General features: G+C 42.3%; 1 protein-coding gene and 1 pseudogene across 1 annotated transcript in view; one reads left to right on the forward strand and one right to left on the reverse strand.

The window, feature by feature from the left end:
- Positions 1–4,974: 4,974 nt before the first annotated feature.
- LOC147420527 (PHD finger-like domain-containing protein 5A pseudogene) lies at positions 4,975–5,290 on the reverse strand (annotated as a pseudogene).
- A 17,306-nt stretch (positions 5,291–22,596) lies between these two features.
- The window catches only part of LOC147420528 (uncharacterized), a 92,441-nt gene continuing 87,351 nt past the window's right edge, over positions 22,597–27,686 (forward strand). Inside the window, exon 1 of the mRNA XM_086503986.1 lies at positions 22,597–23,133. Coding sequence (XP_086360112.1) covers positions 22,840–23,133 — 294 coding nt within the window. The 5' untranslated portion in view covers positions 22,597–22,839. The remainder of the gene's footprint in view (positions 23,134–27,686) is intronic.

Below are 27,686 nucleotides of genomic sequence, written 5' to 3' on the forward strand. Positions count from 1 at the left end.
GATCAACATCTATAGTGAAACTAAGCAAAAACCAATGCATAAACCAACAAAGAGTGCTGGTAGGGCATCAAATCACATAAACTACTCAAAGAAACTATCAGGCATAAACTACTCAAAGAAATTATAAGATGACTACCAACTTGACATCAAAGCACCTATACCCATCTATACACGTTCTACGGCGAGGCCACGAATAGGGGTCTCCAACAACCTAATCCACCTCACACTGAGTAACCAAGCCCCCAATGCTCAGCTTCCAAAAACCTCATGCAACAACCCTCACAAAACGTTATGCAGACACGACTAGCCACAATCTTAGAAAGGTCTCTTCCAGACAGAGTCTCAAAAATGGCCAAGATTACCAAAACATGCGAAAATTGGCCCCACAACGTCGTACAATGGTACTATTTGCAACACAATGTACATCCAAAACATGAAAGTGTCACTGCAAAATCATAGGACACGTGCTCAAATATGCACCAATGAGTATGCAAGAAAAAGCACATTATTAGCTCCCTATGGGAAGTAAAATTCTCTCAACAGAGCACAAGCACTCTCAAGTTCTAGTCACCCATAAACCGTATGCATCCAAACTCCCATTGTAACTGTAATGGCTATCGCTACCAAAGATGCTCGCAAATTTGATGTGTCCAAAGAACCTATGACTATCTGTGTGTGTTGAAAATTGTATCTGAGAGCTATCTCTAAGGAGATGTAAATGGCTATACATAAGCAGTACCATAGAGAACATACATCATGGCCAAACAAGCATATGGAAATCCAAATCCACTCTCATAAAATGCATAGAATTGTTGCAAGCAATTTGTAACATGTCTCCCTTTCTCGTTGTAGTCGATGTTGCTGAAGTCAATGCCGATGTGGGGTGTCACTCCTCTATGGAAGAAAGCACCTCACCCGTGCATGTCAAGATGTCAGAGGAGCAGTCGTTGATGCCGCAAGCCAAGAAAACAGGTTACCAATGCCAAGAATCGTGTGCACGCGTGCGTGTGTGTGCGTGTGTCTAAATACGCACACAATCCCTCTCTCCTTTAGTCGAATCTCCTCTCTCTTCTTCCCAGAGTGTGTGTATTTGAGGTATTGAAACTTGAAGTTGAGATGTAGCTCTTTCTTTCTATCTATCTACACTTCTCTCCTCTCCTACTCAACTCGAATGCATAACCAATCCTGAGCAGACAGCTTTTATGTTTTTTATTTTTGAGTGCTTCCTCTTCACAGGTTTCTTATTTTTTCTCATTTTGGTTATTATGTTTCATAATTGTACTTAGATTATGCTTCAAAGGCTGATTAATGGAATGTGGTATGCTTGGTAGTGTATGGTTTTTTGGAGCTCTATAACCTCAAGCTATGGTGCCCTTTCCGTGACTAATCATAAATTCCTCTTCTGACCTTAAAAAAGGGACAATTGTCTAGTTGCTATAAAATGATATTGTTGATGTTTTCCTAATTTAGTAAAATGGAAAATTGATGCCGGCTCCTCTTAATAAAATTTCAATTATATCTGCTAATGTCCCTTGAGGGCTTTATGTTGGGAGCTTCCTCCTCATAAGAGACGCAAACCTGTAATTTAATCCATGATTGTTAGTACTTTACCTGGTGATGTTGATGTGGCTCTACCTTTTTGCTGGTTTTTTTATATTCTAAACCTTGATGGCTTTTATCCCTTTTGGCTAGTAGCTCTCATGAAATTTCTTTGGCAAGCATTTTGTATTTTGTGACACTCATGTTGTTAGAATATGATCTAGAATCATGGGCCTTGTTGATTTTCTATGGATGGTTTGATGCCTCATTTTGACTTTGACTTAGGATTCATCTCCCTCTCAGGTCCTACTTTGAATTTTCTAGATATTGGAAACTTGGTGTCATGCATCACTTCTCGCTCTTGTTTTCACAAGATCTTTTATTATTATTAGCAAGGATTAGTATATGGAAACACTAATGGATCTTATATCAGGGTTCTGAATTTCACAACCTTACCGGTCTCATTTTCCAAATTTTCTTTGTTGCCTCATACTAGCTTTGGAGTTTTGTGTTTGCTCATATTGAGAACCTAGTAGACTCTGGCCTTGAGAAATACCTATGACGTACATATTGTATAACTATGCCTTGTTTGGTTTTGGTAGATGCCTCTTACCTTATTTTGAGTTCAGTCACTTCCCCATTGTGATAGTCTTAATTAATGGTTGTCTTTCTTGCAATAATGTTTCTCTTTGATAATACTAAATATTGGTTCCTTTCTTACTAGCTGAACAACTTAATAGGGATCTCCTTGCTAAAATTAACCTTTAAAACTTTATTTGAACCATTATATGGTTTGTTCTTGCTAGTTGTTGTGGTTTATATGTTGTTTTTCTTGCTCTGTAATGCATGGGCTATTGGCTAGACATGCACTTGAAAACTTTGAACCTTATTAATTCTATATAATTTGATACTTTTAAGTCCCACAGGATCATAAGGCCTTTACTGTCTTCTGGTTCTTCCAAATTTTGAATCTATAAAAAACTATTTGGTAAGGCAATTACTGCTCAGATGAATGGTTTACATTAAACTTCATGGTTCAAAACACATATTGTTGCTTTCCTAGTGAATACTTTTGGCTATAATTGAATGATGTAAGGCCTTTGATAAAAGATCTATCATTGACAGGTTGCTTGACTTAGGTGATCTTGACCTTGATCTTGATGCATTTTGATTACAAAGATGCCCCTAAGTTTGGGAAGATTAGTTGGGCAAGAAACATTTCATGGTAATCCGGATGACATTTCTCAAGATGGGCTCAATTATTTGTTGAGGATTAAAGAGCTTTTTAATTAGATGATGGTCATTTAAAAAAAAAACAATTACTAATGCTTTGATACATACACGTACAAGTTGTAAGGATAGGATTCACATATGGGAATGATAAATGTGCTTTCCCTAAAGATTTAGAGTGGGAAAAATTCATTAAAAGATTAATGTTTTTCATATTCTTTCTAACCATCATCATCAATGCATATAGCAAGAAATGCATGCTATGGACCCCTACTTTGGCTTTTCCTTTTTATTGGTACTAATGTTTGTTGCCTGCATTCTGTCTTCATTTACGTTTAGGTGCTTGACTCCTATTTGTTGATTCCATTATTCTATCTAGTTACTAAGCTTTGGGCTTTTTCATGAAAACATTTTTGTACACTTATTTAACTTGTTGTTCTATCATCTCTTTACTAGTCTTTTTACTCTAAAGTTGGTTCTAATTATGAGAGAGAGAGAGAGAGAGAGAGAGAGAGAGAGAGAGCACCGATTCACATGCTTCAGACAGTGTTTGGAAAAAAACAATTTCACAAACATCCATAGAGGAAATTTCTCAAAATAATGGCATTTTTACAATTAAACTCTATTTTCTTGAATTTTCAAAGCGGATTCTATCCTTCTTTCCCTCCCTTCAATTGGTTGTTTTGAGTTTTCAAATGGCTCTTAGCACTATAGTTTAGCAGACTTGAAATCTAAACATAGAAAGAGACGCATACTTTTTTAGAGAGTTTTGCGCGTGCGTGTGTGTGTGTGTGTGTGTGAGAGAGAGAGAGAGAGAGAGAGAGAGAGATGATCCTACAAGGTAGTTTGGTTGTGCTCACATGCTAGCTTGGTTTTCATGAGGACTAAAACTTAAGTGGGCAAAACCCTGTCGCCAATGCTAGGATTGAGGGGCAAGCAAAAGAAGAAACTTGAAAAAGGAAATTGAGTGCTACAGTGGCTTGCATAGTCAGATTAATAGGAGTAATTTTGACAATGCAATTATGAGAGTAGCCAACAATCATGAGGAGCGCCTGCAATGTCATAAATGCAGATGATGGCATCTTTGCTGCCTCTATCAGTTGGCTTTATCATTGTGGTATTAATTACCATTAAAATGGGCAGGAATCTGACTATCAAAGCTCGCCCTCTTTGAGATTAGGAAGGGAGATAATTGTTGCACGAAACACAGAGCAGATTAACAAGGCCCTTAATAGCACTAATCATGAGCAGCTCTAGTTGTCTTCAGAGGCTATGTTCACACCAGAGCACATGCGCCCACCACAACAGTACTCGTTCTTGAGCAACGATTATAGCACGTTTAGCTACTATTTCACTCCCGTGAGGAACAACAGCTGTAGCAAAACATTCATCTTCTTCTTATCGTGCTCTTGCTCCTCGAGGGCTTTGAGCACAAGGGCAACGGTGCTAATTGCTCCCCTGCTCTAGTTCAGTGTCATCATTGAGGTAGCCACCCGGAAACTCCACTAGATGGTAGACATGAAGCTGAGTGATGCATGTTTTGCACCCACGATGAAGATGCAATGGTGATAAAGAAAGGGCATCAAGAATATGAGGAGGTGGTTTTTGTTCATTTAAAAAGAGGGAAAGTTGGAGCTACCCATCATTGGTGCCCAAGATCGGGCCTCTCGGTCTGTCGCCCAAGAAGACGACATTGCCAAGGAGACTACCAAGGGCTGGAAGGGCCTGCGTGTTATCGTCAAGCTCACTGTCCAGGATTGTCAAGCCAAGGTCATTATGGTCCCTTCCTCGTTCTGTAAGGGATCCAATTTGGACGGCATCTTTGTTGGTTTCCTCTCCTAATTTCTTTTTGCTGATTCTGCTTCTGCTCCCGCAACCCTGCATTGCCCTCACTCACTTTACTCTCTCTCTCTCTCTCTCTCTCTCTCTCTCTCTCTCTCTCTCTCTCTCTCTCTCTCTCTCTCTCTCAAAAGAAAAACCTTTTTTGAAATAACTATGCAGCCAATAGGAGATAATTTAACATCAATACAATATGTCTACCTGAATGGGTGCAAACCTCAAAAAGTGCCATTGTTTGCACTCTTACATCTACAATAACATGCTATCATAGCCCACAATAAGCATGACACATCTCAGTTGTATGTATGCAACAACCCCCAACCTCATAAGGCACGACAAAGCAGAAGGTTACGAGAGTGTACTGACCTATCTTTTTTTGAAACCATACTTCTTACATTGATAGAACAAATCAGTTTTAGCATTGTCAAGGTTCACAATTTTGGAAAACCATCTCTATTCTTCTCCTGTTGGGTGCGTCACCTCCACAGATGACGCAACGCTTTTTGAAGGAGCCATAATTGCTCTCATCGCACACTCTAGCCAGAGTACACGGGCGCACGTACGAATCGCAAGTCACACACTTACCATCGCACTTCTCGCAGAGTCGCCCTATAGCGATGCTCGGCTGCTTGCGACACATTATCAGGATGATGCTTCGCCATGCCTCCTCGTCACTTACCATCGCACTTCTCGCAGAGTCGCCCTATAGCGATGCTCGGCTGCTTGTGACACATTATCAGGATGATGCTTGGCCATGCCTGCTCGTGAGCCACATGTGCTGAGAGAGTCTCTCTCTCACAAAAAAAACTCCGGCGCGCGCTCTTTGAGAGAGAGAGAGAGAGAGAGAGAGAGAGAGAGACCTCCACGATGAAAAGGAAGCAGTTGCCCCCTCAACGCCCCCTCAGCAGGTTTTTTCCAGTCGATCGCAAGTCCATAAGCAGGCAGCGGGCGGTAGTGGTGCAACATGCGTTGTAGACCATGATAGCATCGCCTCCGCCAAGACAGAGATTCTAACAGGGTGCTGGTCCCAGGCGCCGTGCCGCTGCAGTGAAATCGGCTCTCTCTCTCTCTCTCTCTCTCTCTCTCTCTCTCATGTCATGCAATGCGGCAAGTGATCAACAGCCAGCTCCTCATGGATCAATTGAGAAAGTTCAATGATGCGAAGGAAAAGAGAAGGGAGGAGGTGTAAAGTGGAATTCAACCGGCATCAGTCGAAGCACCAAGAGCTTTCTTTTTAAAGGTTGGAGAAACTTGGAGTTATTTTGGAGTGAACGGGGGAAAAAAATCGAATATGGCTACATGAGGGGCGGCGTTAACTGCATGGAAGTGCTGCTAAAAACTGGAGTCGCCAGATCAAGTTTAAGGAGCGGAGAGCAGAGAAGAGAGGAGGGCTGAGTGCAACGAGGAGAAGGGGTCGCTGGTGGTGAGCTAGGCCATGACCGGGTTGGGACCGAGAAAAGGAGTCTTACTTGATGGTGCAGTCCGCTGGCTGCATGGGAGCCCGATCAATGCAGGAGTGCTCTTGGCCTCCGGCTGGTGACATAGGCGAGGCCGCGAGCTCCAGGAGAAGGAGAGAACGTAGAAAGAGGAGGGGCTGAGGAGCCTTGCCTTCAGGAGCAAAAAAGGCCTGAGGTGGGCAGCAACCAAAGGATAAAGAAAGCATAATTATTGTGGCAAGCTTTAAGGGGTGAAGCTCCTGCATGTTTTGAGGGGTCGATAGGAGAGTGGCCGGAAGGGACGTTGCTATAATGGGTCGTAAGCTACAGGCTGGTCGGTAGCAAGGGTTGAGGAAATCCATTCGACCATGAAGCAAAGAGAAGATTATGTTGTCTGCAGATGAGTAGCTTATGGCGAGCAGGTTGCTTTATTTTTTGATGAGTAAGGCTATGGTCACGCGAGGCTTAGTTATCAGTTATCTGAACAAATAACTAAGCCTTATTTTTGGTCACACACAAAAAGGAGCATTAATTGAATAACTATGTCAACCCTTTGTAACTATGTCGATTCTGGCATAGTTGTGAAGTCCAAGGCTTAGTTGGGAGGATGAATGAATAACTAAGCCTCGCGTGACCATGCAAGAGGCTTACTATTCATTTAATGTTGTGTCTGGGCATAGTTGGCTTAGCTAACTACAAATGATAATTAAGCCTCGCGGGACCATAGCCTAAGAGTTATGGCATATGGCAGTCAGGTTGCTTTAATGCTGTGTCTGGGCATAGTTGGCTTAGTTATCTACAAATGATAATTAAGCCTCGTGACCAATATAGCCTAACAGTTATGGCTTATGGCAATCAGGTTGTTTTATTTTTTATCAAGGTGGAGTTCACAACATGCAAGGGGGAGCTCAAGGCTTTCCATTTGACCCTGAAGGGTTGTGCAAATGATGGATTGTGCGTACAAAGAGAGAGAGAGAGAGAGAGAGAGAGAGAGAGAGAGAGAGAGAATTGATACTGCAAGACCCTCTACCTGGACTGCCTGCTCACGGGGGAGAGAGAGAGAGAGAGAGTGCCTGCTCACGGGGGGGGGAGAGAGAGAGAGATCCAAGCAGTCCAGGTAGAGGGCGTTGCAGTATCAATTCTCTCTCTCTCTCTCTCTCTCTCTCTCTCTCTCTCTCTCTCTCTCTCTCTCTCTCTCTCTCTCTCTCTCTCTCTCTCTCTCTCTCTCTCTCTCTCACGCGCGCACACGTGCACACATGCGTGCACACATGCGTGCACACACACACACACACACACCCGTTTGCTTCCTTTCTCCCTCCTAGCTTGCAGTGAATCCTCCACTTTGCTCCGCAGAGAGAGAACATGGTTTCTATGTCCTGCTGCACCCTTCTTGCCCCCGCTGGGAGGATCACAGAGCCAAGAATTAGAACTGCGAAGAACTTATTGCACTCTCTCTCTAAAAGCTCAAAAAGAAGGGTAAAGTGTTCGATATACTGAAAATGCAGGTGTTAATTCAAACCATTCAGAACAGATCCTATCTTGTTAGAAACTGAGCAGTTTCTGACAGTATGGATTCCCAGTGAGAGTGGCCGATTGGGCAGATGGATGCAAAGGCTGTTGTGTCTGGTGCCACTACAGATTACCCGAGCAGAAAACAACCAATGGTCAATGGCCTACAGATCCCATCACATGAAACCTTCTCAGATGCAGTTTCATTGGCATCCCTGTTGCGCTTTGGGCCCTATATTGATATCATTTTGGCTGGATGGAAAGGAGAGGTCAAAGTAATATCCTCCATGGGTAAACAGAGCGGTGGCAAGTCCTGCCTTCTTAACCATCTTTCTGGTAGCATACTGGATGGTGTGTGGATGACTATAAGATGTGAGTTAGACTGTCTGTATGTGCTTCTTGACTTCGAAGGGTTGGGAAGCTTTGAAGACGAACCTCATTCTCTCTCTCTCTCTCTCTCTCTCTCTCTCTCTCTCTCTCTCACACACACACACACACACACACACACACCCCCAAACTCTTCATCTTTGTTCTCGTTGAAAGATTGCATGCAAGTGGTGATTATTGTTCATGTTGATAGTACCTTGTGATCTTCATCACTTCTCCCGTCCTTGGCCACAAAGTCCTCGTGATTGGGGCCTCCTCTTTTGCAACTCACCATGAAAACTCTAAAAGAGTCCGTAGTTTATGAAAACTATTCTTTTCAAGTATGTGATGTGGAGGATATTTTCTTTTTCCTCTTTGTTTCTCAAGTGTCATGAATATACGCTAAAAGATATTTTTTGCGAGATAGACAAAATGGAGTCACTTGCCCCAAAAAATTTATCTCCAATTTCAATAAGGTACAATCTAGCACCAAAGATTGCAAATACACATTGTTCATATTGGCTCCAACCTACCAATATGATCTACCAAATCTACTTCTTCTATAACTTCCCTAGAAGCACTTGCCATAATCTTATGTATTGAAGAACGTACCCTCCCCCCCCTCCCCCTCTACTACATTGCATGTGCACACACACACGCACACACTTTTACTTGTCCAAGCATCTACCATGGCTTTAATATTGATGACTACAAGATGTGATTCATAAGAGGGATCATATATATGACCTTGGATAATCAAGGAGTTAATATAAGGGTGGATGATTAAAGTCTCCATAAGGAATGCTTTAGAAGTTTAGAGACGATGATAGATAAATTGTAATATGTAATTTGATGCTAAATGTTTTTATTATAATTTAAGTTCTATGTATCTTGTGGGGTTTGGCTCTTTTTTATGATTGCTCGAAAAGATTTTCTTGGAGTTTGAAATTTCTCATCCTGCAGTCAACCATGGCTAGGCACATAACCATTTATGGACGACAATGTGGCTACAAGGGTGTTCTTCTGTTTGACGATAGCATCTATGCACTTCCTATCTCTTTTGTGATACAACATTATGAAATAACTAATATTCAATTTTTATCCATTAACTCTAATGGGAGAGCAGGTGAAGATAAAGGCTAATGAACTTGCTAGTGGTGAACAAATATTCCTTCTCAATCATGGCCAATGTCAATTCTAGAAGGTCCACATTGCTATTGAAAGCACACAAGGCATTGGAATGAAGGACACACTAGTAATAGTCCGATGGTCCCTCGAGAGTAGTTGGTATACTACATGCAATGCCTTCACAAAGTAGCCTACACATGGCACTCAAGCGAGCGAAGGATATCATTCAAGTTCAAGAGCTACCTATGCATTATGATGGACATGTGACATTTGAGTTACCATCTTTTGATCTATTTGTGGACGAACTTATAACAATTGCAACATGTGAATTTACCATGGAGAATAAGTTTCCACAAATATAGTTTTGGAATATGCTCAACAAGATGATTCAGAAGCAAGGATATGACTGTGCATGTATCAATGGGTGTGTGAATACATTAAAGGAAGAGTATGGATCTTTTGTTTGAGACTATTTTAATGTGTGTGAACACATAAAGGAAGAGTATGGATTTTTTGTTTGAGACTATTTGAGATGCAACATGGTTACTTTGCTACACTATACTCTATAGAGTAACTATTGAGATCTTGATCTAATCTTTTTCACTGCTTATGCTTGCTCGGTTTCTTGTTCGCTCGGAAGTACTCGCTCGAGGATTGGGATTCCTCCATCTGCATCAGTAATAGGCTGACTTGTAACATTTTCAGAAACCCCCATAGGTTGTACGTTTGCCTCATTGGAATTTACATTCGAACTTCCACTACTGAAAAGAGGCAACAAAGTGTCATAAATGTCTTGTGAGCTTACATTACTTTCTCTAGTACATGACAACAAGGGCTGAACAAAATCTTCCACAAACACAACATCCTGTGAGACCAAGATACACTTTGTTTGTGGATAATACAACCTATAACCTTTGCTTTCAGCACTATAACCAACAAAAATACATTTGACACCCTTATCATCCAATTTCCTGCGCTGCGTTTGTGGCACCAAAGCAAATACCAAACAACCAAAAACACACATGTGCTCAATAGAAGGCTTTCTACCATGCCATGCTTCATATGGAGTCATAGATTCCAAAGCTTTCATAGGACACCTGTTTAGTACATAAGTGGAACACATGATGGCCTCAAGCGGCCTCAAGCCAAAACTAATGCGGCAAAGCTCTACTTTTGACCATACATCGTGCCATTTTTGTAAGTGATCTGTTTTTTCTCTCAGTAGCACCATTTTCTTGAGGTGTATAAGGCAATGTACATTGGTGTTTTATCCCACAACTAGCCAGAAATGAATTAAATTCATGAGACCTATACCCCCCCCCCCCCCCTCTCGATCGAAACGGAGGGTGTGCATAGTACGTTTTGGCACATTTTCATCCATAGCAAAAAAATTCTTGCAACACATAAATACTTGGACTTTTCTTTAAGCGGATATACACATGCATGCCTAGAGTAATCATCAATGAAAGTCACAAAGTAAAGGTAATTGCCCAAGGACGGAGTTTGCATGGGTCCATAAACATCATCATGCACAAGCTGCAACCTGCATGTGGCCCTAATTGGATCATCCTTTAGAAAATTTAAACGCTGCATCTTACCCAAAATACAGCCTTCACAAACATGTTTAACACGTGCTTCAAGAGGCCGCGCGGCAAACAATCAATCAGATCATATTTTTGCAAACGCAGCAAACTGGCAAAATTCAGATGTCCAAAACTTGCATGCCAAAGTTTTGCATCTGAAATAGCCTTAGAATCCACAACTGCATTTGGAAAATTTTGCTCACACTTGTCATACAAAGTGAGCTTATACAGCCCACAGCATAAAATACAAGATGCAACAATTTCATCACCAAAATTGAGTTCATGTACTGTACATCTGTCATCCACAAACTTGACTACAAGTCCAAGTCTAGCAAGTGTAGATACAGACAGAAGATTCTTCTTGATCCCAGGTATATAAAGTGCATCAACAAGTGTAAAAGAACTGCCATTTGCAGTAGTAAGCACAATCTTTCCAACTCCTTGAACCGGATAAGAGGCATTGTTAGCACAAGTAACTGAATTCCCATGAGGGATAGAGAGGTGAACAAATCACGATGTGAGGTAATGTGATTTGTAGCACCACTGTCAAAATACCACACATGTGAATCTGCAGCAACTGACATGCATGCATCATGGTCAGCAGGATTATAGATACACTCTGCACTAAAAGCCCATTTTGCATCAACATCAGCATCACAGTCTCCTTTCACAAAACACTCAACAATAGCTGCATTTGTAGTGGAACGAGCATTAGTAGTGGAACTAGCCTCTTTGCCCTTCAACTTAGGACACTGCTTGATCAAATGATTATTAGCTTTACAATAATGTGACAACGCATCTTCTTTTTGCCCTTATCCCACCCGAATTCTCAGAAGAATTGTTGCCAATAGAAGCATTAGAAACATGTGATTTTCCACTCGTAGAAGAACCATGAGAAGTGGTTGCATTGTTGTTACCACCTTTTCTTTGAGCAGCAATCCTATTCAACTGCACGTTGTCTAGTCCTATTTTTTTGGAAAGCGACTCTTGGAACAACAATGTGCACAATGCATCAAACTTGATAACTTCAGGATTTCCTTGGGTCATAAGTCTCCAAGTACTAGCAAAAGTCTGGTAAGAATCTGGAAAGGCATAAAAAATAGTCTGCACAAGAGAACTGTCTGAAATGACTTCACCTGCAGAAATAAGTTGCTCATTGATATCCTTCACACCTATAAGAAAACTGTCCATATCATCTTCCTCATGCATAATCTTCGACTCTAGCTCTTTACGCAACAATGCAATTTTTGCCTCATTGCGACTTGCCAGGATATCCCAAGCATGTGGGGAGTAATAGTGCACTTCACAGAGGCGAAATCAATGCATGAGCCTGCACATCTTTTACATCCCAACGTGTTTTCTCATCCATAGGCAAAACATCTCTAACAACAGCAACAAGACCTGCACCATTCTCAACATCGCATGTATCCTTAGAACCAGGACGTACAACAATGCCCTACACAATGATCCAAATTTCCTTCGATACAAGAACATGTTGCATCATATAAGCCCACATAGGGTAATTGTCCCCATCCAATCTATCCTTAGTAGCAAACATCTTGAACACATCTGTGTTATTGTCAGCCATAGTAAATACTGCACTTGATGTGAAAACTGTCCGAAAAGAGGAGAAAGAAAATGAGAACAACACGTGCTATATAGTAAAAACCGTAGAAAACTGTAAGGGACCTGTTATGCAGAAAACGGAACTAATAGAATTTGTACACAAAATGGTGAAATAGCCTGCGAAGTACTGACTGTAGTGGAAACAAAGGCCAAAATGAGCCCGAATCAGAAATCTGAATAGACTAAGCTCAATGAGCTCTCCCAAAATATTTGTCGACCTGCGAACACTCACCAAGGCTCACTAAAATTAGAGAAAGTGAGTAGGCATGTGCTGGAGCTATTGGCGACTAAGCCCGGGAGTATGCAACCTGCTCTAATACCAATTGTTGGAATTAGGGTTGCAGGAGAACACACACAACTTGGAGAAGATGAAGGAAGCTCAAGGCACACAACAAAGTGTGTATTACTTAGTGTGCAATGGAAAGATTGATAGCCCTAGAATGAATGTTGTATATACAATGCACGGGGAAAAAACCTCCCAGTGAGGGAAAAAATACCCTAGCAGTCCTAAGTGTGTTCACACACATCACTACCACATGTAAATGGTAACAAAAAAATGCTTTCATTTTTGTACAATATGGTCAAAATATTGAGAATAAAAATTACGTTCAAAAGATTATTGTCATTAGACATTTGGAAGATGTTTGCACAAAAGACGACTCAATATTTGATTCGTCTTGGTACAATGAGAAGTCAATCCAATAATCCTATACATTAGGACTGCAATTGTGATTGTTATTGTGACTAAAATAGGTACTCATCCTCAGAGTCATTCAACAAAAACTAACCCACTTTAAGCAAAGATAGCATTCTCACTTGCATTCATGTAAACAAGACAACTTATTTATTAGCCTTGGATAAGTTTTACAAGTGTCAAAGAACCTATCAATTTTGATATATGTCGTACTTAAAGTTTATTAGTTTAGAACTATCGTAAAATTTCTTAGTCTGTGTGAATCTTATATAGAAGAAACCTGTTTCTTCAAAATGCTATTGCATCAAAAGATCGTGACTTCTTTTGTTGGTAGGTAACCAATTTGTGTTCTTTTGAAACAAGCACATGCCAATGTTTTCACCGTTTCAATACCTTCACAGAAACCTCCTTATTTTGCATGTCTAGCAAACCTTCAAAGTAGTATAAAAAATTGTTACAAGAGGCTTTAGAGACTTTATGTCCAACCTTATTTGTCAAACCATCCATCCATTGGCTGTCATTTTTCCAATTTTTAAGGTATGTGATTTCTTTCTCTCTCTCTCTCTCTCTCTCTCTCTCTCTCTCTCTCTCTCTCTCTCTCTCTCTCTCTCTCTCTCTCTCTAACACGCTAAGCATACACTCATTAGAAATATAACAAGCTGACATTTGTCCAAAAATGATTTGCGAGAAAAACCCAGCAGCACTACCACAGAGTAAAACTTACTTTAGCAACGCTACATTCCAGAGAGGCACCTACCTAAGATTAATTAAGCTAATTCTCTGGAATCTCAACATCCCCATCGTCAATCTCTGTTTGCAAATCCTTGGGATCCTTCTTATCCACAGAGCAACCCGAAACGCAATACCAAGAATTTTCTTTATTATGGAAGGAAGCTCCTTTGCCATTGAACGGGGACGCATCACACGGGCAATCTCATTCACATCATCGAGAGAAATGTTGCCATTGTGCTTGATGTTCTTAAATATATAAGGAGAAGGAAGAGGAATCTGTAGGTCGGAAACCAACTAAGAGTTGATGCGGCACTCTAGCATGGAATTTTGGGGCTGTTGCATCATTACTTGGGTATACAATTTAAGCAGTGTGATGGTGGTATTGCCTTGTGTCAGAAAAGTTACATAGAGACATTGCTATGTAAGTTTGGACTTGAAGATTGCAAACTTATTTGCCACTCCAATGGAAACATGTTTGAAATTGATTCTTCATGATGCTAGTGATTGTGCAGATTTCACTCTTTACCATGGATGCCTCATTTATGTATGCAACACGAGGTTGGAATTCAGTTTGTAGTCTCACAGGTCATCAGATTTATGCATAGCCCAAGGTCTAAGCATTGGCAGGTTGTCAAGAGGATTTTCCGCTACTTGAGTGGCACTTTACATCTTGGCTTGTTTTATTCCAAGGGGGGATCATTGCCACCAGACTTACATGCTTTTTCAGACTTAGATTGGGCTAGTTGTTTTGACACGCGAGTGTCCACAAGTGGTTTTGTTTCATGCTTGGCAGTTCATGTATATCATGGTTGAATAAGAAGCAACCTATTGTGGCCACTTCTAGTTGTGAGGCTGAGTACATGACAGTCTTCATAGCTACAATTGAGTGTGTATGGCTCAGACGCCTTATGGCTGATTTGGGTGTTGGAAAGGACACTGCCAACACTATCTACACTGACAGTCAGAACAGATTTGCAGTTGCAAGGAACCCCATTTTTCATGCTTGCACAAAGCACATCGAGGTGCATTACCACTATGTCAGGGAGAGGCTCTCGGCAAGAGAGATCAGCTTGGATTTTGTGTCAACATAGGACAACCTTGCAGATCTTTTCACAAAGGTATTGTCTCGTGAGAAGTTTGAAGCTTTCCGTAAAGCTTTGGGCTTACTCCCCTTTGTGGACCGATCATGTCCTTAGGGCATGGCACTTCCCTTTACTCTATGTGCCAGCTCTCGTTCACCGCATCACTCCCAAGGGGGATTTGTTACCATATATATGTGGTAGTGTTGTGTGTGAACACACTTAGGATCGTCGGGGCATTTTTTCCCTCACTAGGAGGTTTTCCCCCCGTGAATTGTATATATGCCCATCCTTCTAGGGCTATAAATCTTTCCATTGCACGCTAAGTAATACACTCTTTGTTGTGTGCCTTGAGCTTCCTTTGTTTTCTCCAAGCTATGTGTGTTCTCCTGCAACCATAATTCCAACATTTTTGTGCAAACATCTTCCAGTTGTCTAAAGCCAATCATCTTTTGAACATAATATTTTTTGTATAAGTATTGTCTATTATACAACTTCACTCATGCGTACGCGTGACACACACACACACACACACACACACATGTTGTTGGAGTCCATTTTTGGACTAAACGAGGACTAAATATGGAATGCAATTTGAAACATGCGTTAGGATTCGTATGTTGAAGAGCCATATTGACATGAAAGCTAACACTAAAGTAAGAAGCATCCAACTATGGGATACATATCGTTATTAATAGGCAAAGAATCACTTTAAAACTCTTCAAGAGAAGAGGATTTGATTGAGATAAGGGTACTCCCTTGCCATCAAACTATGCAAAGGGTTGATAATATTTTTGATCTAGTAAGTTGCATTCAGCTATGTGATATTAAAACTCTTCAAGGGAAAAACATCCGATTAAGGAAAGGGTTCTCACTTGCAATCAAAACCTGTGCAAGGGGCTAGAGTATCACTCTATCTCCATTTTAAAGTATGAGTTCTATCTCCAAAACTTATAATCAACATTCGGTTGGGTCATGTTCTAGAAAAAAAACTGACTTCGTACTCTATTGGTGGTGTATTTACACCATTGCAAACCTTCTCCGTGGCATCCCATGAACACTACAATAGGACACAACTTTCTTGCCAATATTTTTCTCTTGATCCTACCCCACAACCCAAACAATCATTACTAGATTCAACATTCGTGCAAGCTCATGCTTATGAGTAACAATCATCCAATCCCCATTGTCCTTTACTACATACAATTGAGAGATAGAGAAGACAAAAAAATTCATGGATGCTTTACTAGTTTGCAATAAGAGCGATAAAGAGCTTGCAAGTGGCCTTTTGATGCCGCTTGAGTTCAAACTTCTTCAACTCACCACCATGGCCCTTCCCTTGCCTTGATTTTGCATTCCTGCTACCTTTTGGTAGCAGCCTTGCTATTGCGGAGGTGGCCAACCCAACACAACACTCACCTCTAGGGTGTGTTACAACTTGCTTCATTCAAGCAAAAATAGTTGGCATCTCCCCAAGCAGGCATTGCTTGGGAGGTCTGCACCCTTCATGACTTGAAGATTTGTAGTTACGGATTACTTCTTGGCCTATATTCACAAAGATGATTGTTCCACATCCTTAGTCCTTGCTAGGGAAGCTCGCCTCTTATCATCCATCCCCTTGCTCACCCAATCTCATCGACGGAGTTGATTGGAGAGGGTTTTGTTGTGAGAGAGAGAGAGAGAGAGAGAGAGAGAGAGAGAGAGAGAGAGAGAGAGAGAGAGAGAGAGAGAGAGAGAGAGAGAGAGAGAGAGAGGGAAGTGCATATAATGAAAGGGTTGCACGAAAACAATAGAACAAAAAAGAATTGATGGCCTAGATGCATCCCATAATCTAACAAAGAAGAGAACAATTCGTATTGAAGATGATTTTTTATGAGAGAAACTAGACTCGCATCAAATGGTAAGACTTGTAAAATAGGTTGAGGTGTAGCCATCTAGTCAAAAGGCTCATGATTCATCCCACTCCAGGATGCCAATTTTTGTTGGGTCCGTGGGCACCTACTTATAGTGTACACAAATGGAGACTCAAAGAGTGCTCTCTATGAGAGTGGGTAGTGGGCACTGGGCACACACTTGCCCCCCACACACGAGAGAGAGAGAGAGAGAGAGAGAGAGAGAGAGAGAGAGAGAGAGAGAGAGAGAGAGCGCTAGCCAAATGCTAGCGGTTGATGACCTCCTTCATGGTTCCATGGAAATGCAACCACATAGAATATAACCCTTTTTTTTTAATAGATAGTAAATGTTTAGCCTTGATTTAACTTTTTGAACATCCTTGGATTTGCAAGTATAATGTTCTCTTATCCTACATGGTTCCATGGAAATGCAACTACATAGAATATAACCCTTTGTTTTTTGTAGATAGTAAATGTTTAGCCTTGATTTAACTTTTCGAACATCCTTGGATTTGCAAGTATAATGTTCTCTTATCCTACTTCGCTCTACCTTCAATTCATTAAGCGGAATCTTCTCAGTAGATTCTTTGAATCGCTTCCCCTTGCTCAACTTCGAGGAGTAAAAAATGCAGACATGCTCCGAATCGAACCCATGCCCACGGCTTCAATTTTGTTCTCTCTGCACTAAGCCACTCCTCCACGACGGCTTCGCTGAGACTACAGCCTTCTTCACAATTTTTTTAAAAAAAGCTACGCAGCTATGTTCCCCTAGCCCATGCTCTTCGCACTCGCGTATGGCTAGCCGCCTGTCAGACCCCTTGCACCATTGTGTCCGTCCTCTTGCCATGTGCACCCTCCCTCGTGCGCCGCTGTCAGACCCCTACCACCATCCCATCTGTGCTCGTGCCATGTGCACCCCCTACCTTACCTTAGGGCGGATTCACAAACGTCCGCGGACAAGCTGGCGGACGTCCTCAACATGTCCTCCTATGTGGCACCAAAAAGTGCATTATTTGTCCACGGACATGCATGAAGCTTTCACAAAAAGCCACCCACACTTTTTCTTTTCTATCTCACATTCTCCCCACAGCTCTGTATTTTCAAAACAGTAAACTGTCATCAACAAGCGTGTTCCATAAGCTGGATGACCATATCATCTTTCTCGCACATGTTAGCTTTGTACCAACATACAACACAACAAGGATCTATGACTGCTGCGAGTAACAAATCTGGCCATAAACACAATTACTTGACAAACCAACGATAAACAAAAAGATTGTTTTGCTTTTAGTGCTATTACAACTTATAAAATCCATATTTTCAAGCATACATTGAAATAAGCAAGAAAGCCCCAGAAGAGGCAAGAATCAAAGATCAGTGCTGCTATTACTAGGCAAGAGTGAGACACCAGCTTGCTGCTGACACAGCCTTGATGGCAAAGCTGCTGACACAACCTTCATGCTTTGCATCAGGGTTTTCTTCCTCAGATGCATTGTTATCATGCAAGTGTCTTCTCAAAAACTCTCTATACATATATTTTGCGAGATTATCGCAAATTTTGGAACCAGATATATCCACATCCTCCTCCTCAACTGTATTTGCTCCTTCTTGTCCTCGCCGTACTATATCGACTTCATCTTCAATTGATTGCTTCCACCTCACGAAGCAATGAACGTGCTAACGATTGCAACTCGCACCTTTGACAAGTAGTAGCTATATCGCCCTAAGCCTCTTCAATCCAACTCATATCATTTGTGAAGAATGCACATGTTATGCAAAACAAGACATGTGGCAACCATGTGTGGCATATTGGTTAGATCCATGTCACATCTTTTCAATAGAATTTGAAATCGAGCTTTCAACATGCCAAAAGCCCTTTCAACAGGCATGCGAGGACTAGACTGCACAAAGTTCCAAAGCATTTTCTCTCTTGATAACTCCCTTGAATGGAGGCAGCATATAGCTTCGAGCCAGATAAGCACAATCTCCTAGAAGACGGTAGTGTCCAAAGTCCCCTCGCTTACATGCTTGGCCAAGCTCACTGCGAGAAAACATCACAGAGTCATGAAGAGATCCCGCCCAACCAATATCAAAATCCCAAACCCGACAATCAGCCATGATTGTCATTTGTAGCAAAATAGAGTGAAATCCTTTGCGGTTGTAATATTTAGCTGGGTTTTCCTTTGGTGGGATGATTGGGATATGGGAGCCATCCACTGCCCCAATGACATATGGAATGCCCCGCACAACCTCAAAAGCCAAAGAGATCTCTTGCATACATCTTGCATCAGGCCATTTTATGTATGATTGTGCAATCCTGACTTCCTGATGGCTGCACAAAAGTCCATGACAATGCCGCATGCAGTGCTTGTGGCACATCCATACATATCTCCAAGCTCTTGGAGCAATATTCTAGTGGCCAGCCTTTGCATGGCGATACATACACGCTTTTCCAAGGGAATCGCAGTTTTCATATGTGTGTCCCTTCGTTGTATGTGTGGGGCCACCTTCATGCAAATGAATTTCATCGTGTCTTTGCTCACACACAAGCGAGCTTTGAACATTGCATCTGAGTAGGAGCCAAACAAGCATCTCTCCATATAGTTTTGTGGACGATCGTATGCCCAACAAGTGCGTTGGAGATGCCGTTTGCAATCGTCTTTAACTTTTGTAGCTTGCAATACTCGAGCCTGCTGATGGTACAAATCATGCATACCAACTGCTAGCTCAAGATCATCTTCCATCAAGTCTCGCCTCTCATCCAGCAAGCCTACCATAACAACACACAAAGCAAGAAAGAAGATTGCATCGGCATTATCCACGTCCATTTCAAGGGCTGAAAAAGTAAACACAACAAGGTATAAAACAACATCACGTACTACCATCTTTAAAAACAACACACTAGAGTTGAAATGCACATGAAAATTTAACCAAAGAGATTGACTCATAACAAAATAAAAAACCAGTTGATAACTTCGTCTATCCACAAAAAAAGTTTAATACCAGCAAACAATTACAACTTTCCAATTTTGTCTTTCTTCCCTTGCAAACAATAGATACAATTACATCAGCATTTAGACTCCACATTATCCTCACTTTCGCATGTATTGAATCATGGCAGCACTCAAACCCTCCAAAATATCCAAACTTCGAGACTCCGTTGCATTTGCTGTGCAGATAGCAAAGCCTCACGTTTGGAGGCAGACTCTTGCAAAAACGCCAAGATGCCGCGATCATTCTCCTTAACCTGGGCAATAAATTTTTCCATTTGTGCATCCTTTCTTCCACCGCGCACCTTTACTTGAGGACCGCTCGTCGAGCCGATGGTGGTTGATGCTAATTCGTTTCCATCCTTTCCTTCAAGTGTTGTTGTTGGTGAGTGTGATGCTCCAACATCTCCTATTCGCTCCCCTGAAGTAGATGCATGACTATACACCTTAACATGAGCCCGATCATGCATGTACTCGTTTACAATATCATACCACTTGCATGCCCTTTGTGTGTCATTTCCAGAAATGGAGTTGTGGAGCTTGTCTGCCTTATACAATTCATACACACGACTCCACTTCTTCCTACATGCCTCACTATCCTTGTCAAAATCTGAGTACAAGGCTAACAATCTATTAGCTATCCTGGACCATAAATCACTTCCCTGTTTTTGAGGCTTGTTGAAATCATCCTGTAGGGCACCTCGCAATGGCAAAGACTGACCACCCAATGATCTTTCTCATTTCTCGCTTCATGCTCGCTTCTTCACCCTCCTCAGCTATTGCATCCACCTTTGTCGTCTTGCCTTTCCGTCTCTTTGCTGATGGCTTTGCTGCAATTGCATTGTCGTCCGTGCTTATCTCCTGAGTACTCCCAGCTTTTCTAGCTCGTCGCTTCACATTACCTGCTCCATCCTCTTGGGATTCCCGACCATTGTTGCTTCTTGGGTGTGGTGGTGGTGGTGGTGGTGTTGCGCTGGAGTAGGCGTAGGCGGCACACCCCAGAACAAGTGCGAGGTGGAGGTCATCATTGGAGCAAATCCGGCATTTAAAAATCCTGATTGAGTGAATGAAGAGGAATTGGGTATCGAAGAAACTTGACTGAGCTCCGTGAAGTGTACCTCTTCCTTGTCAAGGTTCTCAGCATCCAACAATCATTGCATGGCCATCACTCTTCACATTGCAAGGGACAAGGTCTCTCTCTCTCTCTCTCTCTCTCTCACACACACACACACACATGCATGCATGTCCATACTCAGATTCAAAAAGAGCTAGCATAACATCCCTCTCAACATGCCCATGTCTTCATGTACTTCTCTTAGCATACATCGAGTTCAACTAGCAAAATCTCTCTCTCTCTCTCTCTCTCTCTCTCTCTCTCTCTCTCTCTCTCTCTCTCTCTCTCTCAAAACACACACACAACACTGTTTGAATGCATGTTTTCAAGCATTGTTCATCACACAATGCTCATCTTCATACAATATACAACAAAATCCAACTTCAATCTCTCTCTCTCTCTCTCTCTCATCAAACTCAACAATATTATTGAGCCAGTCAACATCGAGTCAGAGAATGTCGCTTGGATCAATGGCACACATCGTCTTGTACGTCCCGAGCATTGTGTCCTTACCTTCAAGCACAAAGAGGAGTGGGTAAAGTTTCTACGTCAATCCCGCCTTCTCAAAGAAACCAAGCTTTGGATTGCAGAAGAATTGACCATGAATCAACTCAAGAGTAAAGCGAGCGACGAGCTTAAGAAGGTGCATGAAGCACGTAAGCAAGGCAAATGGGCAGTCTATCGAGGTGGCAAAGCGATCATCCAAGAATTTCGAAATCCCAAACCAACCCTCCCCACAACCGACCCTTAGGTTTTTGTTTGTTTTCTCCTTTTTTCCTACCCTACCCTCTTGATGGACCCTCAGTCCTTAACTGATATGTATCAACCCACACTGAGAATGAATCGTTGTAATGTCTGTGTTTTTGGTCCCATAGGTCATATATGACCTCCGTGGACGATAATCCAATCTATCTATCTATCTAATGCATGTCCATATTAAGATTCAAAAATAGGGAGCACGACATCCCTCTCAACATGTACATGTCTTCATGTACTTCTCACAACATACATCAAATTCAATCATCTCTCTCTCTCTCTCTCTCTCTTTCAAAACAGACACACAACACTATTTGAATGCATGTTTTCAACCTTTGTCAACACACAATGCTCCTCTTCATACACTATACAACACAATCTCAGCGGAATCCATCTTCAATCTCTCTCTCTCTCTCTCTCTCTCTGACACACACACACACACACACACACACACACACATATGAAGCAGTCACTTTATGCACTGAATCAGAATAGACAAGGGTGCTTGATGAGAGTGTACCTCCCTCTCTCTCCCCCCCCCCCCCCCCCCCCCCCCCCCCCCCCCCCCTCTCTCTCTCTCTCTCCAACCTACAATAGAATTCAAACAGAAAAACTAATGTTCATTACCTGGAGGAAGCTCAACCCAACAACAATGACTCTGTGTGATAGCGAGATGGAAATGATGGTGTGCTTCGTTTATCAAGTGTTTCAAAAATTCTCTTGGCGGGAGTCACGTAGAGCCACTCGCAAGCTGTGCCCATCACTTGGGCGAGGGGGAGGGTGTCGCCCAAAAACAAACCACGAGGGGCGTGTGTTGGTGGCAGTCCACGCAACGCCCATTCTTTTGTTTGTCAAATGAATTTAAGAATGTCCGCTTATGTGGAGTTTTGCCATTCGATAACTTTTATAGTGGGAGTTTGTCCACGGACGTTTGTGAATCCGCCCTTATCTTTGCCTTTACCCATGTTCCCTTTTAACATGCTTTCCTAAGAATACTACTAGATTCCTGTTAACAAAAACGAACAGGTTACCCGTTTACCCATCTCCATTAGGGCTAAAGGTCAACCAGGTTGGCTTTGAAAGGAATGGCTTGTCTATCCACGTGTTTCGGCTATGTGCCGTACTAGGGAATATGTTTTAGGCACAATGCCTTTGCATGGCGTATTAAGTTAGACTAGCTTAACAATGGGAAGCCTGCTGAATTGGGCACTTTGATGGAGTGGTAGCTCGCACACAGAGGAAAATTCGTTCGCCTGGCGAAGGAGGACTTGTGCTCAGCGTAAGACGTTATCAGAGAAAATCCGATCCCTTTCAGGCAACGTGCAGATGGGACATTGTGGGTCTGGTATGCTTTTGTTGCTGCTGATTTGGGTGGGTGCTTGCCAGGCGACGTGGTCTTTCTCCCCTTTTCATCCCAAGGACCTCCTTCCCGCCCTCCCTCATCATTTGGCTTGGCCTATCCTCAACACCTTCAGCAGTGCTGTGGATCTGCTGCCCCAGTTTGTATCCAACGTTGGCCCTACTCAACAACAGAACTCTACCACTTGGCAGGGCGCCTGCTTTTCTGAGAATAATGCCTATATGGAATATACAGAAAATGGAGGTGTCTTGCACATCCAGGTTGAGCCTTTGTCTGATTTGATTGGCAGATGATTTTATGTTGTCAGTTGTTTCTGTTGGCACCTTCATTTGCTTGTGTGTGTGTGTGTGTGTGTGTGAGAGAGAGAGAGAGAGAGAGAGAGAGAGAGAGAGAGAGAGAGAGAGAGAGAGGAACATGTTGCCAAAACGTTATATGAGAAGAAAGATATTCATTAATTTGTGCGTAAATGAAGTAGATGGATTATGAAGGCTGATCAGTCTGGACCCAAACATTTCCTTCCTCCAATTTGTACTTCTCTTGCTCCTATTCAAATTTTCTTGCTGGGAGGCGTTTTCCGCATCATGACCAAACGAGAATCCTATTTTGCAGATTCCTTTGACACATTCCATGGAGTTCATGATAGATTAAAGCTTTGCAGTTTTTCCAATAATTTGATGTTTTAATATCGGCCCTTGGGAGTACACAGAAGATTCCAAGCTTGCTAGAGTTGTTGATTTTCTTATAATTGTGGAGTGCCCTTATAGCCAAACCCTGTGCTCCCAAGACTTGGTCACAGTTCAAGAGTGCTTACTTCCCGTTTCACGTTTCTCTGCCTCGACCAATTGATGATGTATCCTACAAAACACATGACGACTACGATCAAACTTTTTATGATTCCAAGCTTGCTAGAGTTCTCGATTTTCTTACAATGGTGGAGTGCCCTTATAGCCAAACCCTTTGCTCCCAAGACTTGGTCACAATTCAAGAGTGCTTACTTCCCCTTTCAAGTTAATTAGTCTCTTTGCTTCGACCAATTGATGATGTATCCTACAAAACACATGACGGCTACGATCAATCACACGATTTTAAAAAATAATGACAGGCCACCCACTTAATAAGTGGGTAGCCAATGATTAAAATAAAAGCAAGGCTCTAAAAAAGAGACCAACGCTGGCCTTGGGCTAAAAATAATTGTACTCTCTCTCTCTCTCTCTCTCTCTCTCTCTCTTGCGTGGCCAACTTTGCCGCCAGGTCTCAGATTCATTGTGGGACAGCACTTAAAAATATTTCGCTTTTTTAAGAAAAGCTTCTCAGAATCTATCTTTATTCTTGTGCTTTCGCCTTTACGTGTACTCCCTTTCTAGTTCGGATTTCTTGCCAGACCAATGGAATATCCCCTTTCCAATGCTCCCGTCACGCATCATGTGACGCATCGAGAACATCCGCTTCTCAATCTCTCCCACCGAACTAACCCTTTGCGATGCTTAATGTCACCCATCATATGACACATCAGAGTTGTCCGTTTTTTATGGCTTTTATCAATTTTATTAGATCTACAGTCCCTAACCTTTACGGTTCAAGTGTACACATTTAAATATCCTAATTTCAATAAATAGAAATTACTCAAAAAAATAAGAAATAGTCCATTTAGCAACAGAAAGACACTGGATGGTAGATGTCGAGAAACCTTTGGTTGTAATCTTCCATGGTCTCCGTGGCAAGCATTTTCAAGTTGCCCCATTCTAGCAAAATGTAGACTTCAAATAGGGAGGTCATATAAATTCGTGCAAAAATTGTCTTGAAAGCTTACCAAATACTTGGAGCATGCGGTTGGGTCACGATTGACTTCCACCACTGCATAGCTTGATTCTTCTGTGTAGTTCCCCAAAGCATAGATGTTGTTGAATGATTGGAGAAATTGCAAGGCTTTCTTCTGATTTTTCACTCCCAAAACGGTGAAAAATTTGACTACCGTGTCGCCACCCTTGAAATCCTTTGGTTGATTAGGCGCAATCCCTGGATATGGATAGTAAGGATATCAATACGGGCTCCAACCATTATACCCAGGTGGTAATGGTGGTGGGGAAGGTGGTGGCAACGGCAGTGGGAGAGGCGATCACACTGGATCAAGGTCAGATGGCTACCCTATGTTCCTAAAAACTCCCCTAATCTGAACGGACGGTTGAGAAGGTTGCCGTTTAGAGGCTCTTGCACTTTCTGGTGCCGGAGGAGGGGGTACCACTTGGGGCATCGAAGGGGGTAACAAGTAATTCAAAAACTGTTGAAAATTTTGTAGCATCCGGAGCATTGGTCCCAATCGTTGGCGCCCCTTCCGGTATTTCTTTATATTGCTTCAACTTAGTACAATGGTGGTAGCTCTGCTCCGCATCTGCTGCCGCAAGGATGCCAGAGAGAGAGCCCACCCTTAGTATTTAAAGGCTCTAGGCCCATCCTAAAGCATACAGTCTAAAAGGCTAAAGCATATGGTCTCCAAAAGTCAGCGCTAAAAAAAAAAAAGCTAACGCAAATTCAATAATTCCGTACATTGCCACATTAGCAACCGGTAGCGCAAAAGGCGGGACTGTCTGTACAATGCTTGTAGCGGGAGAGCACCATATGCCAACAAAAAAGAACAGACGAAACAACTTTAAGCACTTGAAAACAACTGAACTGAGAGAGAGAGAGAGAGAGGAAATGGGGAGTGGCGGAGTTCCATCCCAAGAGAGCACTGGTCCCAAACCCTGGCGTCTTTTTCGATATTTCTTTGTATTGCTTCAACTCAGTACAACGGTGGCGTCACGTATCTCCACCATCACGTAGAAGCATGTCAGAGTGTGAGCCCTTAGTACATATCGAAAGGCCCTTGGCCCTGAAAAGCAATTACATGAAAAGCTAAATTTAAAAGCATCTGGTCTTCAAAAAGCTAGTAGCACAAAATTAGGAAATTCCGTACGATCTGCTACGTCAGCAACCAACGTAATTCATGGTAGTCCGTACAGTGCCACGCGGCTTGTCAGCGCAAAACGCAGAAGGTTCATACAATTATGCCACATCGTCATCTGTATGCGCAAAGGGTTCCTGTGTGTAGGTTCTGCTTTATTTTTATTATAGGCCCCATTGGACGGGGTACCCACAAGTTGGTAAAACTCTTTTAAAGATTGGTCTTTTCGACGAGGAACTGCGAGCTGGTGAGAGAACCTCTTCTTTTTCTGTTGCTTCTAGGGTTTAGGCCCCTTATCCGGGATTTGCAAATTCGCTCAAGTCTTCGGTGGCTTGACACGCCAGCACTTTGTGACATCCTTCCTTGAAAGAAGAGTAATCGTCCGCTATTACAGTATATCTCATTTCATATATGAGCTCTTGATATTCTAGCATAGCAAAATTAGCCATCACACCCAGATTGCGTTGATTTTGAATAGGTGTCTTGATGCACTAAAATTACATACCCAGGCAATCTCACCCAATTAGGAATATTCAGTGGTTGGCACATCACAACGCAACACAAATTCTCACTTATGCATGTTACAAGACAACGAACAGAGCCGTTGAGCATTCCTCCTAGACAGACGGTCTACGGCATAAAGCTACTCAACGACTATCTCGTCCCTCCCTTGCAAATAACCTAAAAAGGTCCGGGCCATGAATTCAAAGGACTGATACAACCAAACGCTCCCAAGACCGCAACACGCGTTGCTTAAGAGGTTTTGAGCATACAATTAAACGCTCCCTAGATACCCGGTCTGCGTTGTTCAGAGGTTTTCCAGCGTACAACAAAACGCTCCCCAGACTCCCGGTCTGCGTCGTCCCGAGGTTCACACATGATCAAACAACATTTCTCACTACTCCACCCGGGAGTAAAATCATTGAAATTAGTATTGAAATGAGACTCAAACAATTCTCAAATCGGCACCAAGACATGTTTAAAACAGATACCATCCATTTCAAACAAATTCCAAACAGTACTTTCTTAGACAAAGTTCAAAGCGTATATCTAAATACAATACATTTAGAAAATTCATTCCGGTTTTTGTGCGGACAGCTGAACTTTGAGGACGACTTGCTTGTCCTTTTGCATCAATGTAATGGTATGGTTCTGGATCTAGAGTGTGCAAGAGAACGTCGCAGTTGCCCAACTTCATGATGTGGAAATCGGCTTTTCCTTTGTATCCCTGTGTAATGTGCAACGGAATGAATGATGAACTTTGCTAAAGATGAGTGCTCCGAATTGTGCTCAAGGTTCCTTTTACTTATGGAAGGGAGAGCCTTCCGTTCTTAATGAGAGAGTGCAGTGAACACGAACAAAGTGAATGGACATTGTGCGCGAAGGTGTATGAGACTAAGAGAGAGAGAGAAGAGAATACGACACCAGAGACATTGTAAAACCCTCCTCCGAAGGCCCCACTCTCGATGGTGAGAGTGGTCTACTATTGATTGCACAAATTCGTACAACTCCGATGCACTTGAAGACTATGATGCAATGGCAACTAGGACGATGTCGACGGCGACGACTTGTCTTCTTCTTCGGCTGAAAATGGTGTTGAAGTAGCCGCTGTTTTGGCTGAAGGCTATCGCTGAAAAACGCTGATCTGCTGGTGCTGAAAAACTTGATCTGCTGCTGCTGTCCAAAAGTGCTATAAGGCTGAAATTTGCTGTCAAAAACGCTGGTTTTAGGCTGTCCAAAATGCTGGTTTTAGGCTGACACTTGCTGTCCAAAAAGGCTGGTGTTAGGCTCCTCCAAAAACCTTAGGCAGCACTGGAGAGAACAAGCGCTATGTGCCGAGTTTGTTGCTGAAGTCCTTGACTGGAAACGCTG

Source organism: Adiantum capillus-veneris, chromosome 28, assembly GCF_014529385.1.
Source record: "Adiantum capillus-veneris isolate H3 chromosome 28, ASM1452938v2, whole genome shotgun sequence".
Lineage (NCBI taxonomy): Eukaryota > Viridiplantae > Streptophyta > Polypodiopsida > Polypodiales > Pteridaceae > Adiantum > Adiantum capillus-veneris.